We start from the raw sequence: 15,664 nt of genomic DNA, 5'->3' as shown, positions 1-15,664 counted from the left end.
CCCTGTGCTGGAGCTGGCCACAAAAAAAACATAATTTGTGCCCGAAATCATTAACCAGTAGTCCTCTACCGGAACTCCACGTTTTAAGCTTTTGACGTTTTTTCCCTTAACTGCTAATCATGATCAGCTGATTCACGGAGAAAAAGCAGCATTTCGCCAGCTTTTTCTCCGAAGGTCAACAGGTGTAGTTATACAAATTTGAACACTTGTTAATATTGACTTGAAAGAAGCTTTAAAACCCTAACTTTTTAACATAATTATAAACTAAATATATAGCATTTCCTCCAATAATATTAGTGTGAATGCTGTAAGCGGAATTTGGCCGCTGAAGAAACTAGAGCTGATAGCTGAAGATGCTGAAATTGATCGCTAAAAAGAGTGAAGCTGATAGCTAAAATGTTAGCTAAAAGCCAACCTAGCCTAAAAAAAATTAGGTTAGCAAAAACAGCTAGCATGCAGCTGAAAACATAGCCAAACTTGAAAATACCCCCAAAAAATAGAAATAAACCATAAATTAAGCTGAAGGTGCTGAAATTGATAGCTAAAAAGACTGAAGCTGATAGCTAAAATAGCAGCTAAAAGCCAAATTAGCCTAAAAAAACAGAAAAAAAACTTGAGTTAGCAAAAACAGCTAGCATGCAGCTGAAAACATAGCCAAACTTGAAAATACCCCCAAAAAACAGAAAAAAGCTTAAATAAGCCAAAACAGCTAGCGTGTAAAAGTTAGCTGAACTCGAAACAGCCTGAAAAACTAAATCGATAAATGCCAATTAATTGCCAAAATAGCCAAAAAAGCTAGCAAAATGCCAATTTTAAAGCTGTAACCTTTTGACATAATTATGTATAGTAAAAATGCAAAATGTTCACATCGACCATTGGAAGCTCAAAAATGTGCTAATCGCAGATTCTGGAGCGCGTTTTTTTTTTTTTAACAGTTACTTTTACACTTTCAGTCAGAAGAGGCTCGGTGCAAAATGTCACAAAGGATTTTCTTTCCAAGATCTTTTCCGATATAGACTGATTTGACGTAATAGAATATCGTCCAGGCAAAACTGCAATTATTAATTTCTCCAATTTGATCTATTTACAAATCAGTCAAGTCACCATCAAATCCGAGTCCCTGACTGGACAAAGTTTGACCTGTTTTAGCTTTCAATGCACGATCAGTGATCGCGTTTTTTGTATGTAAAGCCTGATATTGGTAGTTTTTATTAACAGTGGTCTCTTGAACACGTGTGGACATGGGTGACATGAACGTAGCTTCACAAACACACTGCGATCTGTCAGTTTTTTACATAATTTCTTGTAAACAAACACTTTAAAGTTGAACATCCACAAAGTGATCCTTAAGTTATTTTTTAAAAACAATAATAAATTGTTCATAAAAGCTGGTTAATTTATTTGATTAAGTGAATTTCAGAATAATTTTCCTAATTTTCCTTTTGTCATTTTTTTCAATAATTCTAATAATTATTATTTAATAAATCTCGTGCATAATGTTCTAATCAGACTCAATAAGCAGATAATTTCTCGATGGGAAGAATCACGGTTCCTGTCATGATTGGTTTTGCCGTGTCCTTCATTGCCTCTCCATTTTACCATCTTTTATTTTTTTTGTCCACAGTGGCGCTGCGACCCCAAAATTCAAGAACTTGACCATGTAGGTTTCCTCTAACACTCTTAAGCTCTACACCTGCAGGACTCTGTGGGGAATTCTTTAGTGCATCGGTAATAAATCAGCCGCGCTTGGCCAGTTCAGCTCAGGATTACTGCAGTGAAACAGTTTAGCGGAGAAGCTTCCCAGTGTTTCGGTTTGTCGCCAGCACCCTTCCCTTCGCACACACAGTGCCTCTGAGAGTGGAAAATGGAGTTTCACAGAGTGAGTCAGCTGTTAAAGTGGCCACATTACCCTCTTATGCATGTTTGAGGGTGCTGAGTGGTGCATCACAGCATTTTACCCTGCAGAAGGTTCCACTTTTCAGCACTTTTCTGCCATTACTTTCAAAGGTACAAACATTGCTTTGTTTCTAAACTGCTAAAAAAAAAAAGTCAGAAGAATTCATGCGCATTAAGAGCGCTAAATGGCTTTCTGATTGTCTGTGAAATCTTCACACGTGCAGGAAAAACTAGTTTATTCTCCAAATTATTGGAACTCTCATTTACACATTTGACCTTTTCTATTGTCGTCTCTTCTCTCTCGAATACGTTAGACTCACTCTTCTCCTCCATCAAGATTTCCCGTCTTCCTGCTCGCTTGCTCCAGTTTTAATTGAGTTTTGCCGTTCTTTTCTTTCAGTGCTGTGGAAATGAAGTTTATATGCTGGTAATTGGCTGTAGCAAATGTGTTTTCATGCAAGGAAATTATATCAGTTTGGATTAAGTTTCACAGCCATTAAGTCATATTATTTTTAATTTTGGCCAACTCATTGTCATACAAGGACTGTCTTTAAAAAATAAGAGAAGGATGATTAACATTAGTAAGGATTCGATTTTTTTTAGTCTTTTTGATGCATAAAAAATTGGAAAATAGTTTTTGTATTTCTGCTGAAGAGCTGTAACATTTATAATATTTCTCTACACATGTTGAGCATTATGCAGTGTTTCTTCCATTTATACCTATAAATGGATTATTAAGAATGATGGTCTGAGCTGGACATTAAAGCCAGTATTCAAGTAAAAAGACGGCAGCTAAAAGCTGGACAGCAGAAGGATTTATGAGGGTCTGTTGATGTATTGCACCATCTTTTTTAGACGAACCATCAGCTCCCTGTGTGGAGAATGATGTCACTGGAAATGGTGGGAAAAGGGAAAAGATACCATAAGATGAAGAAACAAGAGAGGCAGAGAGGAGCTTTGCTCAAAAATAGATATTTTTCTAGTAAAATTCAAGCATTATCCACTTTATTAGCACTTTTATTTATTGCCAGATTAATAAGATGTAATAAAAGCAAACCTGTTTAGCTCTTAGTATTACCACTAGTTGAGCTGGGTATCGATAATACCAGTTTATAAAAATGTGGATTTAGTCAGCAATTTATGTTTAGGTCGACCGAGCGTTAGCATTAGCCATCCTATGGAGAATTCTATTCATTGTTAACATTAAGATAGCGAACGTTGTGCTAAATCGATCTATATTTTTATGGATCAAGTATTTATATATTAAGCTTAGATTGATTCAAATTTATTTATCAACCCAGCTCTACCACTAGTGGCATTTTCATAACTAAATAACTTAAGACTAATATCCACTCCCGGGTTTGCACAATCAAATTTCAGCTTTCAATCAATTTTTGGTCAAAGTCTAATTTGACTCCAAATGTGTTGATTATGACCAACATTTTTAACAATTACTTATAATCAAAAAAAATCACTTTTTTTGTTGTTTTACAAAATGTAAAAAAATGTAAAAAAAATCTCCAACTTGTTCGTATTTTTATGTGTACATTTTTGTTCTTGCTTCTTTTTTGTTTTTTCCTATAATAAATGTCTAATTACTAACCTATTAATATTCAAACCATCATGCTTTTAGGGAGGAAATGGCGAAGGAAATGTCTGAACTTCTGTCTCGGTGGGTAAAAACCGTCCGTCTCAACCAAAAAATCCCACGTTTCAGTCTTTCTGACTCTTTTTTTTTTATCACAATAGCAACATCTGTCAAATACTATGAATATTTGATTATTTATCATGGAAAAATAATTCAGATTTTTTGGGTTTTTGATTCTCTGATTTTTCACTTGAACAATCTTCTTCTGTGTCTCTGATCTGCTGACCTTTGCAGAAGAAGTACCAGAATTTTCAAAAGTCACTCTTTGCTTTTTTTGTTCTTCATTTTCCGACTAAAGTTATTTGTTTTTTCGTTGTGATCCGGTTGATCTTCTTTACAGTGGTGACCACAGATTACTCCAGGTTATTTCTCAGTTTAGATTACTCCATAATCTGAAAAGATGGGGTCAGTTTTAGTAAAAGTTTTAGTAAAAATTAGTCTATCAGAAGCTTCAGAGGCGGGGTGGTTAGACTACATGTAGGACCCCGGCCCTCGAGGCCGGGAGTTTGACGCCCCTAAAGGAGGTGCACTTTAACTCAAACAGGGATGTGAGGTCAGATCATGGAGGAGGTGGGAGCACAGATCCATCTTTTTGTCTTCAGTTTTGTGTCTGTGAGTGTCGAGGTCGACTGAGATTAATCAACATGAATCTGGATTACGTCTCTATAATCTTAAAGTTTGTTAAACTTTTTCCGTTTGAGTTAACCAAACTGCTCATTTCAAGCTGTCCAAAGACTGTTTACGATTTGACCGACAAACGCCAGCGGCGGCGCTTCTTGACGTCCTGGCGGCTGTAACAGCATGCATTGTAACGATGTCCTCCAACCCTGTAGATGTTAGAGCAACTTCTCCTTCTCACAGTTTTCTGACCCCCTCCTTCTCTCCAAAGTCTTCCCTGCTTTCATCCTGACTTTATAACAAATTGCTCCAGCAATGCAACTTTACCTCATTGTGTGAGAATGTGTCTCACGTTTTGTGTTCAACTTGGGTGGAGTTTACTGGACGAGTGTTTTTCTCCTGTTTTAGCTCCATAGATGCTAAAGCACAAGCTTTTAAAAGATAGATTTGTTTGTTAGCAACGATGGCAAATAAAGCTCTAGTCTTTTAGCATTTTTTTTCTGCAAATAACTAAAATTACACCCTCAGTGAACTCCATCCATGCAAATCCCCAATGACTGGATAAACTCGGAGCTCCTGCTGCATCTAACCTCCTGCGTCCTCATTCTGTCCCGTTTATTAGAGGTCCACAGGTCCAGGCCACCAAGGCGGCTGCTGGCACCAAGAAGTACGAGCTGAGCAAGTGGAAGTACGCTGAGTTGCGGGATGCCATCAACACCTCATGTGGTGAGTGTTCAGTAGATGTTTAATTTGTCACTGCGCCACATGAATCAGCGACCAGCCGACCCTCCGCTGTAAATCTCAAAGGGTTCTCTGGAATTTATCCCGAAGCATCCTTCCAACTGAAATACAGCTTCAAACAGGAACGGAGGTGACAGAAACCAGCTTCAGAAGGTTGCTTGATACAAAATTTGTCCAAAAAATCTTTATTATGCATCCACATTACTGGAGTTCCTGTGATAACACACTGTAAATATATTTAAACTATTTAAAAACAGATTTATTGTAGAAAATCATTTACACAAACTTTACAAACTCAAGTACGAAATCTATTTGTTTAACCGAGTTGTTGTTATTTTCTGTAATTGGTTTTGAATTGAGTTGCTTAAAAAAAAACACATAAATCTTGTCCAGTAAACAGTGTTCTCTTCAACATTGATGCACTGTTGAAGGTGAAGCACCTGGATCTGTTATTTAATTGATAGATTGGCTGATTGGTTGTGAAAAATGCAGGACAAATTACACAAATATTTCAAACTCATTCCCAAAAAAATAAAATGCATTGATTAGAAAATAGAAAACAAACAAAAACACACTTTTGTCACATTTGGTTAATTAAATTTCTTAATTATTAACTAAGTTAAGTAGATTTTGATTGATTGCTTGAAGATGAGTGGGAATAAGCAGACTTATAAAATCCCACCCGTACTTAGTTACCTCATTTTACATTCATTCATTCATTCATCTTCTTGACCGCTTCTTCCCTTTCGGGGTCGCGGGGTGCCGGAGCCTATCCCGGCTACTGAAGGGCGAAGGCGGGGTACACCCTGGACAGGTCGCCAGTCTGTCTCAGGGCCTCAATCACACACACATCCACTCTCAAATGCACACCTAGGGACAATTTAGAGTCACCAATTAACCTATGAAGCATGTTTTTGGACGGTGGGAGGAAGCCGGAGTCCCCGGTGAAAACCCACGCATGCACGGGGAGAACATGCAAACTCCACACAGAAAGGTCCCAGCCGGGAGTCGAACCGGGGCCTTCTCGCTGTGAGGCGAGAGCGCTAACCACTGCGCCACCGTGCAGCCCCTCCTCATTTTACAGTTTTGCATAATTATGTATCCGATAAATTAAAAAATTCACTCTCAAAAATTCACATTTTCCATGAATTATTTGAGTTTTAAAGTTCTTGCAGCTTTGTTTTCTACATGTGTAGCAGGGTATCATCTGCAGTGGAGCTAAAGTTTAAAAGTATAACTGAACTAAAGATTTGGTGAAGTGTTGGCAACATAATATTGATGCGTTGGTTATATATGCTCTCCAGACTGAAGTTGCAGTCAGATAGTTTTTAACTCCTGTGAGGTTTTATTGATCAATACAATCTTTTTAAAACTGCTTTTTTTACTCTGCAAGAATTTGTATAGAAAATACTCAGAAATGCAATTTTAAGCTTAATTGATTTAAAATAAGTCCTAACGAGATGATGTTGAAAACACAAAAAAACAATTTTCATCAGTGGGTCTTTAAAACTTTCCTTTTCAAAAATATTAGTGAAAAATATCAAGTTGTTAATGAAAAGATGAGACTAAACAAAGACCAGAAAAGGAACAAGATCAAAATCAAAGAAAAAAGTAATTGAAAACAGAAATAAAAGGATGGTAGAGAGGGGCAATAGAATGAAGTTCCATTTCTCAGCAATAGTATTATGTATATAGTAATAATTGAAATTGTAATTATTTAATGTGAGTTCATTTTAAAACTAATTTTAAGCAGCATCGCTCTGGGGCTAACATCCCAACATTAGTGACCATTCCAAGAAAATGAGCCTCTGATTTTACATGCGATACAGTCCGTCTAATTATTGCCTGGCTCTTGGCTGCTCAGACATTCATCCTGAAGTCCTGCTGTAAGTTTAAACAGCTAAAAGGAAAATATTCTCATTCTAGTGATAAATGCAGAGTTTTTGTCTGAGATTTGTTCAGCCGTGCAGCTGTTGATGACGAGAGGGGTCGTCTCAGGATTTACTGCGTGGCTCCCAGCTTCACATTCACACTCTGTGAGCAGACATGAGACTGATGTGATCACGTCTGCTTCTGCAGGGCCATAAAATCCAACATTACAGTCATTGCTGTGATAGAACGCCATTCTAAGCCATTACTAAGCTTTAAATAAGGACAAACCACACACCAGCGGACATTCTTAGTGTTTAGCAGAAGTACACACTTTTAAAAAGTTACTTTGAAAAATATCTTTTTATCACTCCTTTGTGAAGAAAATGTAAAAGATTTTTTAGCTCAATTCATAGATTTTTGAAGGTCTTTTTCCTTATTCATAGCTGTTACAACATATCGCACTAAAATATCTACATTACTGTGTTAGATTGAATCATTGCAACATTAAAATGTTTCGTTCTGTCATGAAATATGTTCGATTTCTTACAGAACTAAAAAAACATCTTATGTATTGGTCAGTGCAACGTCAATAAACATCGTAGAATTAGCTAAAAGAGTCTTTGGTGAACTAGAAGGAGAAAGAATCAGGATTTTGGAGGAATCTTAACTTCCTCATCTGAGCTGACATCCGGATCAGAACCAGACGGCTGGACAGTACCGGTATTGATAGACGTTTTTATGTTGCAGCGGGGAAGATTTATGCTAGCGAGACACAGAGCTAATATAATCAGACAGGGGGGGATCAGGGGCGGAGCAGCTCAGCTCAAAAAGGCACGCCCCCTCAGAGGAGTTTTTGGAAACAGAGGCTTCAGATCACCAAAAATGTCTTTTTAAGTCTTTTAGGTTTTGGGATTTTGGTTAAAAACTTCATAATTATAATTAAAACACTACTGGGAACTTGTTTTTTTTTTAAATAAAAAAAATTGTTATGGGGGGACTTTTAATAACGTGACAGAGAAATAAAAACGAAGATTTTTTTCTTAGAATCTCACTTGCATATCAAAAAATAAGTGACTATGGGGGGATGGTCATCTATGAGGGGGATTTTGACCATGGTTGACCATCCAGCTTTAGTTTAGACTCTCCTCTTTAATAACATTTTTAATGGTGGTTAAAATCTAAATGAATATAAATAAAGTGTAGCCTCATATACAAGAGGGGTTTATGCAAATATGCACCTCGTGTGTCTGAAGATACAAAACCTCACTGTCCTTTCCTTGTGGAGAGAATAGTTTATCTTGTTATTTTTTCAAGCTAAAATATTTTTACTCGAGCATAAATGTTATAGCCTATATGCTTTATCTTTTCATTTTTGTGAACTTACATGGACACAGTAATCTAAATCTCACCTTTTCACGATTGTAGCAGAAACAAAGGTTTATGGACATTCAGTTTGTTTTAAATCATCCTGCAGTGATTTCAGCTTCTATCTAAATGGAAATTATTATTATGCTTCTTTTTCTCACCACTGACTCGCTGCCTCCAAATCTTTATTCCTTTTTTTTTATTTAGCAAAGCACTTAGAGTGCATTAAGCATCTTATTGCACAGTGTTGGCCCCTCGCACTGCAGATGGCAAATTGAATGTTTTTCTCTTTTCTTCCGACTGAAGACAATTACATGAATCACTCTGATAAGGAGTGATGTCTTACTGCTGCAGAACATGTCGCTCTGTGTGTGTGTGTGTGTGTGTGTGTGGAGCTTTCTGTTGATTGTGTTTGGAAATTAATCAGCTGTTGCAGAGATTTGGTTAACGGGGATCCACAAATACTGCTCTCAGCACTAAATGTGTTTAGTTTAACAGTTTATTAATTTCAGTTAATTGAAAACAAATTTGCACAATTGGATCAAAAAGATGAGCTTGAGAAGCCAGAATCTAACTGTTTGGAGTCTAAAGAGAGAGTTACAGATATAAGAAGACAAAGTGGAAAAAAGTCAAATATTATGTTGTTTTATTATAGAAATAACATTACAGTTGGCTAACTTTAGCTTAGATGATTTAAAGACCCACTCCAATAAAAATGGTTTTGTGTTTTTATCATGTTATTGTGGCATTTTTATGACAATAAAGGGCATAAATGAAGAAATTTAAGCTTAAAATTAAATTATATTCCACCCAAAACTCAGAGGTGAATTTTTAATGAACTACTGCTGTTCTGCAGAAACTATGTCCTAAAAAACAACCGTCTTTTTAATTTAGCATAAAACTGGAATATTCATCGTTAAAAGAACACTTTTAAAGTAGAATGTTTATATATTTATAACAATATTTTTGTTCATAAGTGTTTGTATTTCTTTCAGATCTTGAACAAACGTTGTTCTTACTGATGTTTCTTGTTTACAGACATCGAGCTGCTGGCTGCCTGCAGGGAGGAGTTCCACCGCCGGCTCAAAGTCTACCACGCCTGGAAGGCAAAGAACAAGAAGAGGAACACCGACTCGGAGCAGCGAGCCCCTAAATCTGTCACAGACTACGGTATGAAGAGAAGCGCCGGTTTATCGGCAGATTTCTCCAATATTTCTGATTGTCTGCTTCGATCTCGTACTCCAGACGGAGGAGTTTGAGATGCAGCAGGTTCTCTTTATGTTTATAATGCCACCTGAATGCCTTAGCGAAAAAACCAGAGAGAAACAAATGTAATCTTGTCAAATCAGGTGTTTGAGGCTGCTTGCAGCTGGATTCATTCATGCAGCGCTCTCGCTCGCGCATACAAACGAGCGAATCACAAAAACACATAAAGAGCCTCTGAATGTTATCTTCCCGACGCGACGGAGCTCCATAGTGACGAGTTCTCTTTTACTTTCTCGCGTTTTGTCAGTTTTCAATGACACAAGAAACAAATGGACTATGTCTCACCTTTCTGTGTTGTCATGACAACAAAGAGCTCTTGCACGGAGCCATCCATTGTGTTACTTTGCTCAGACCGCTGATGGGACTGCACGCACGCCGTCAGGCTCCATCACTGGCGTCCTCGTGACGGCTGCATGGACAGCAGTTAACGCCGGCTTTACAGGGTACCTGCGTACCTGACAGGTAGCAGCTGTTAGGGAGGGAATCTCATCCTGTCTTTCGTCTATGCGTATTCTGTAGCTAGTCAATCAAATAAGTCATGAGTTGTCTGTAGGCTCCTCATGAAACCATCAAACCACGCACAATCAATTATAATCATTATAGTCAATTATCACCATTGTGTGAACAAGTAACCAGCAGTTTGAGTCATTCTCTGAATTTGGTGTCCTTTAAGTTATCTGGTTCCTAAAAAATACAACACAAAAAATCGTGTTTGCCAACTTTGCACTCGACAAGGGACTATTAGACCTTGAAATTAGAAAAATGTTTCCCCACCTTAGGCATGAAATCCATTCATTTGTACTATAGTTTGCTCTGATTTTGAATCCCAAAACGCCCCAAATGCTTTCAGAGATGCATCTTTTATTTTTCTCAATCTGACCAGTCGAGACTTTTTCTTCCACAGTCTAAACTGTGACAGGAGAGGATAGAGTATTTATTGGTTTAATGTTGGTTAAATGTTTTAGTATTATTTTTTTATTACAGACATTACAGATTATTTAATCAAATGCAATGCATTGTGGTCTATATTCCCCAATCTCATGAGCATCAATACAGTTTTTTTGCTGAAAATTCTGGGAAATTTTAGGCCACTCAATTTTAGAATTATATAATTATATAGTAGTAGTATATGTAGTGAGTGGTGAAGGAATTTGAACATAACTTAAATGTTTTACCCAGTTCTTGGGTCCTTAAAAAGCTGGACTAAACCATTAATCAAAACGGGGGTTGATAAGCTGTTACAGGGTTGAGCAAAACTGAGAGCTGTGAACAAATTATAAATAATTCATGCACATTTCTTGTATTATTTTATTTTAGGTGAAAGTATAAAAACAAATGATTAGATTTGCACAAAAAAAAACACTTTCATTTGTTTTATATTTAATAAAAAAGTGGGTTTGGTCAATAAGGACATGCGCATTTGGCTGACCCATAAAGGAACCCATAAAACATTTATTTAAACACAATTTTCCAAATATGTTTCTGTGCAATAATGTAGAGATTTTATGCATGTTATGGTTCACTTAAATGTGAAACTCTTGTGGGAAACGAGTGAACTGATTTCAGAGACGTTTTAGTTTCCAACTTTTCTGCAGAAACATGAAATAAAGATGATCCCATCTTTTATTCTAAAAACTGCAGACAAAATGATGGTGCAATGTCAGTTAGTTGTCCAATAAAAAAACACCTAAACATTACAGTCTGTTAGAAGTGTTCCATCCAGTAAAATAAAATTCAGCATGAGGCTTAAAGTGCGGCTTAAAGAACAGGGATTTATAGAAGTCTGACCTTCAAAATGCGTGTGAAGATGACTCGAGAACAAAGGAGTTTTTCAAAGAGCTCAGATAAATGCTTCATCTGGCGGACTGTGAATTGGCGGAATACAAATTCTCTGGAAACCCTTGATGTGAGCTTCTTATCTTGGAAAAACCCACAAGGATCTAGAATGGAGAGCGGGCCGTACAAAGAGGTGGTCCTGAAAGGCTGTGCAGGCCTGATCAACTGTAATGTGAGATATTTGTTGCAACACCATGAGAGCGTCTCAGCAGATAACAACAAAGGTTCCCGGAGAATCCACACTCACAGCTTGAAAAGAAGACAGTTTTTTTGTCCTGTGAATATTTTTAAGATGCTCCAGGCAGATCTCAACATTTTATTTTAGATGTTTCACTACTTTTCTATTTTGATATCCTCTATAGATACATTTTTATAACCTTCTGAAGGGAAAAACTGCAGAGAAGCATTACTAGCAGACTTAATAACATTGAAAGCACAAGTAATACTTTTCTGTGTTGAAGATAAAGTTATTATCACAGGACAAAATGTATTCTGAAATTCTCCACATCTCTCCAATCAAGAGAGACCTTGTTAGACGACCACACCCCTTCCACTGAAAGGAAGGTCAGCAGAATCTGTGAAACGCTTTGAAAGTTGAGACCACCTACTTATATTGAGGCGTCTGATTGGTCAGTTTGTATCTTGAATTGTGCTACGGTAAAAATGTCATTAAAAAATTAGAATTAGCAAAAATGTGTTTAAAAAAAAAGGTAGTAGAGAAAGAATGGTTAATCTGACAAATAGAATGATTAAGTAAAACATCTGGTTATTTCACTCTTTGTGAAATAACCAGTTTTTATGTGCAGTCAATGGTCGGGCCTCAAAGTTATTCAACAGTTTTGAAACCTTTCTGATGTTCTAAGAGGAAAACACCAAACTGTGTGGCTAATACTCGTGTGTTTCAAAGCTAGTTTGTCCATTTGGTCCACTTATTGTTGTATCCACCTTGTTTTGAAACTAGGGAGCAGAAACTACTATAATTCAAATCCAGCAATTTCAAGAGATTAAAACTTTCCAGATTCTAGAGATTTCTTTGGATTAATTAGTTGTTACCTTCTAATGTTGGTTCTTAAAAACTAACATTATTGAGTGACACTTTCCAGCTATTTTTTTCTTTCTTGTAGATTCAACTTTTTAAAAAGTAAATCACATTATTTGATATTGCTACCAGCTAAAGATGTTGTTGAAACGTCATTGAAAATTACCATATTTTCCGGAGTGTAAATCACACTTTTGGGAGAAAAGTCTGATGTTCCAGAGCAAATCTGCCAAATCCAGCATAACTAAAAAATAAATAAAAGCAATAATACTAATCTTTTGATGTGTATAAGAAAGATATCAAAGTTTAAGGTAAAAACAATCAGATTCTCTTCCATGTTTGTTTTGGACGATACTTCTTCTGCCGCTGTCCTTAGCAAATACTCAGATGCAGCGGCCTCTAGTGGTTGATAGAGGGAACAACTGTCAAAGAAAACCCAGTGTTTACTGGGAAAATGACAAATATATGAACCTATTTATGCTTAAAAAAGAAAAAAACACAAATAAGTTGCTCCGGAGTATAAGTCGCACCCCTGGCTAAACTATGAAAAAACTGTGACTTATACTCAGGAAAATACTGTAGGTCTGAATAGATGTATAGTAGCTTTAAATATGGAAACATTTGGCTTTTTTTTGTTTCTACATTGATAATTTATGATAATATTAAAATAAAGGTGATATAAATATATATATTTATTTTTTCTGTCCTCCACTGGGACACTGTCTAGACTGAAGGCAGAGCTGATCCAAGACTAAAGTTCCACCTTAAGTTTTAGCCTAGGTTACAAACTGTCAGTTTATTTTTACATCAATGTTTCATTCCTTCACCGCTGAAGCTCAGGCACCCAGAGGAGTTCAGAACTTTTAAAAGAAGCATAAAAAGATGTGTTTATCCAAGATGAAGGTTTCCGCCGCTGTGTGACACGTGGAGATAAGATGGTATCAGGCGGTGATATTTGCACAGCACAAAAACACAGAAACTCTCCAGAGATCCTTGGAAGCTTTCATTGTCAACTTGAAGGTTTTTCCTCCATTGTCCCCGACTGACAGGTCTTTAAAAAAAAGTGTTTTTTGTCTTCAGGTCTGCACGTCTCAAATTTAAGTTAAAGAAAAAAAATCATGAATAAAAATCAGTGGTCAATGTTTGTGTTCATTCTGTGCCTCACATGTTCATGTCTGATAGAGGAAAGACATCATCTGTCTCACTTTTGTATAACCTGCATGTTTACTTTCAGATCATGCATCACCTGTGAAAAAAGCATGTAAGTGCTTCTTCTAGTGTGTGACGCTACTAACCCCTCCCCTTGCGCCTTTATTAACCCCGCCCTCTCCATTTCTTGGTCTGGAAATGGTGTTAACAGCCAGAGCATGCTTCACGCCATCACCTCTGGACCTGGTCAGGAGAAAAAGCAGAGAGCAGCTCTTCATGTTTTGATCCATGATCAGAGGTAGATGAGCTTAGACAACTTTTTTTTTTTTTTTTTCGCACACTCAAGCTTTTTATCAGTGGACCCGTTTCAGTGCCTCACAGGCACATAAAGCTAAATTAGTGCAGCAATTGTGATGAATCCATGTTCCAAGGAAGTCCTGAGATGAACTCCAGGATAAAGGCCCACTCCGACACATTTTTAACATGTTCTTGTAGCATTTTTCTGATGATGGGAAACAAGACAATTCAAATCAAAATTGTATTTCTGAGTATTGTTAGCACTCAGTTTTTCAACACGTAAAAACTTGATAACAATTTCAGCAATCTTAGTACCAAAACATTCAACTCGTTCAGGACATTACCAGTTGACATAAACTGTATAGTTTTTGAAATATTGAGCAATGATGTAATTTATAGAAATTTAAAAAAATGATATATATAGCTGTTATATTAGCATTATGCTAGCTCAGTTGAGTAACTTGGCATCAACTGAAGTTTTTTAATGCTAATTTAGAGTTTAGTCAATATTTTAGCAACATGCTAACGTTTTTGGCAAAATTATCTACTAAGGTTTTTATAGGCTTATTTACAGTTTAGCTTCTGTTTTAGCAACATGCTAATGTTTTTGGCTTAGTTTACTGGAGACTTTAAGGCTGTTTTGTAGTTTAGCTAGTATTTAAGCAATGAGCTCGTGTTTTTGTATCTAATTTTGCATCTACTAAGGGCTAATTTAGAGTTTAGCTTCTATTTTAGCAACATGCTAATGTTTTTAACTAATTTAGTTTACAGAGGTTTTTATTGGATCATTTAAAGTTTAGCTTCTGTTTTAGCAACATGCTAACGTTTTTGGCTAATTTAGTTTACTGAGGAATTTTAGGCTGTTTTGTAGTTTAGCTAGTATTTAAACAATGAGCTACTGTTTTGTGGCTAATTTTGCATCTACTAAGGTTTTTTTGGGCAAATTTAGAGTTAAGCTCATATTTAAATATTTTTGCAAAAATTGGCATGTATTAGGGATTTTTAAGAGATTTTATAAAAAAATTCAGAAATTTTGGTCAACTTAGGCGGTCTTTGATGGTTAAAAAAAAAATTCCATTCTTTTAGAAAATTTAACATTTTGCAAATAACTTTTGCGTTTTCAGTAAATCCCTTCAGCAGTTAAAGTAAATTGCATCACCATTTTCAGAAAAAGGCTTCAGCATTTTCAGCGACTACTTTCAGCAAAAGGCATTAACTAGCATAATTGCAGGTAATGCAACCTTTTTAGTCCGAATTGTTGTGAATCGGAAGCAGATGATAAAATGCTGAGTGTATTTATGAAGTAGAAAATACCCAGAGCGGGTCTCAAGCTCCCTCCTTCGAGCTCTTAAGCTACGTACACGATGAGCATTTGATGTACATTCTGTAAAGGGCATCAAATCCCCATGGTGTTCACACTGTACAAGCAGGGAGGGGCTTCCTCTTCTTTTTCTACCGTTTGCTTGCACATTTATCTACAGTTGTAAAAAGTTTGGTGCGGAGTGTTGAAAGGGAGTACTCCGCACAAACAATCCTGCCCACAACTAATGAACTTGTGCCGTTCTGCAGAAACTATGTCCTAGAAAACTATCTTTTTTTTTCATTTTGGCTAAGGAAAGGCCTTGAAAATGGATCAAACGATGATCAGAGTGGGACTTTAATTTAGGAAACTATTCTTTTTGTTTTTGTTGTTTTCTCACAATATTCCCAAAAGAAATTCACCAACAAACCAAAAATACAAAAAATGCAGTCAAGTCAACATCTTTGTGTTTCAGTTTAAGCTCTAAAATGTTATTTTTTTCAATCAACCTTGGACCCCAAACACACCTGACCCCCTCACATGTAATCACTTTTCATATTTTAGTAGGCAAAACCCTGGATCTGCATCCAGCAGGTGTAAACAGTGAAAGAGGTGTGAAGTGAAGTTCAAGCGCTTC

At 36.6% G+C, this 15,664-nt stretch overlaps 1 protein-coding gene across 12 annotated transcripts in view; it reads left to right on the top strand.

The window, feature by feature from the left end:
• Window positions 1-15,664, top strand: part of myo6a (myosin VIa) — a 136,139-nt gene that overhangs the window by 112,992 nt on the left and 7,483 nt on the right. For 3 of the 12 annotated variants that reach the window (XM_024290718.2, XM_024290713.2, XM_024290712.2), the window contains 5 exons: window positions 1,625-1,660; window positions 3,530-3,568; window positions 4,785-4,888; window positions 9,179-9,310; window positions 13,516-13,542. In XM_024290718.2, coding sequence (XP_024146486.1) covers window positions 1,625-1,660; window positions 3,530-3,568; window positions 4,785-4,888; window positions 9,179-9,310; window positions 13,516-13,542 — 338 coding nt within the window. Of the gene's footprint in view, window positions 1-1,624; window positions 1,661-3,529; window positions 3,569-4,784; window positions 4,889-9,178; window positions 9,311-13,515; window positions 13,543-13,641; window positions 13,729-15,664 lie in introns of those variants that run through there. The other 9 variants (XM_024290722.2, XM_024290721.2, XM_024290719.2 and 6 more) reach the window with 5 other exon arrangements.

This window comes from Oryzias melastigma, linkage group LG24, assembly GCF_002922805.2.
Source record: "Oryzias melastigma strain HK-1 linkage group LG24, ASM292280v2, whole genome shotgun sequence".
NCBI classification, from domain to species: Eukaryota; Metazoa; Chordata; class Actinopteri; order Beloniformes; family Adrianichthyidae; genus Oryzias; species Oryzias melastigma.
Note: the sequence above shows the minus strand (reverse complement) of the source record. Positions and strands in the feature narration are given on the sequence as shown.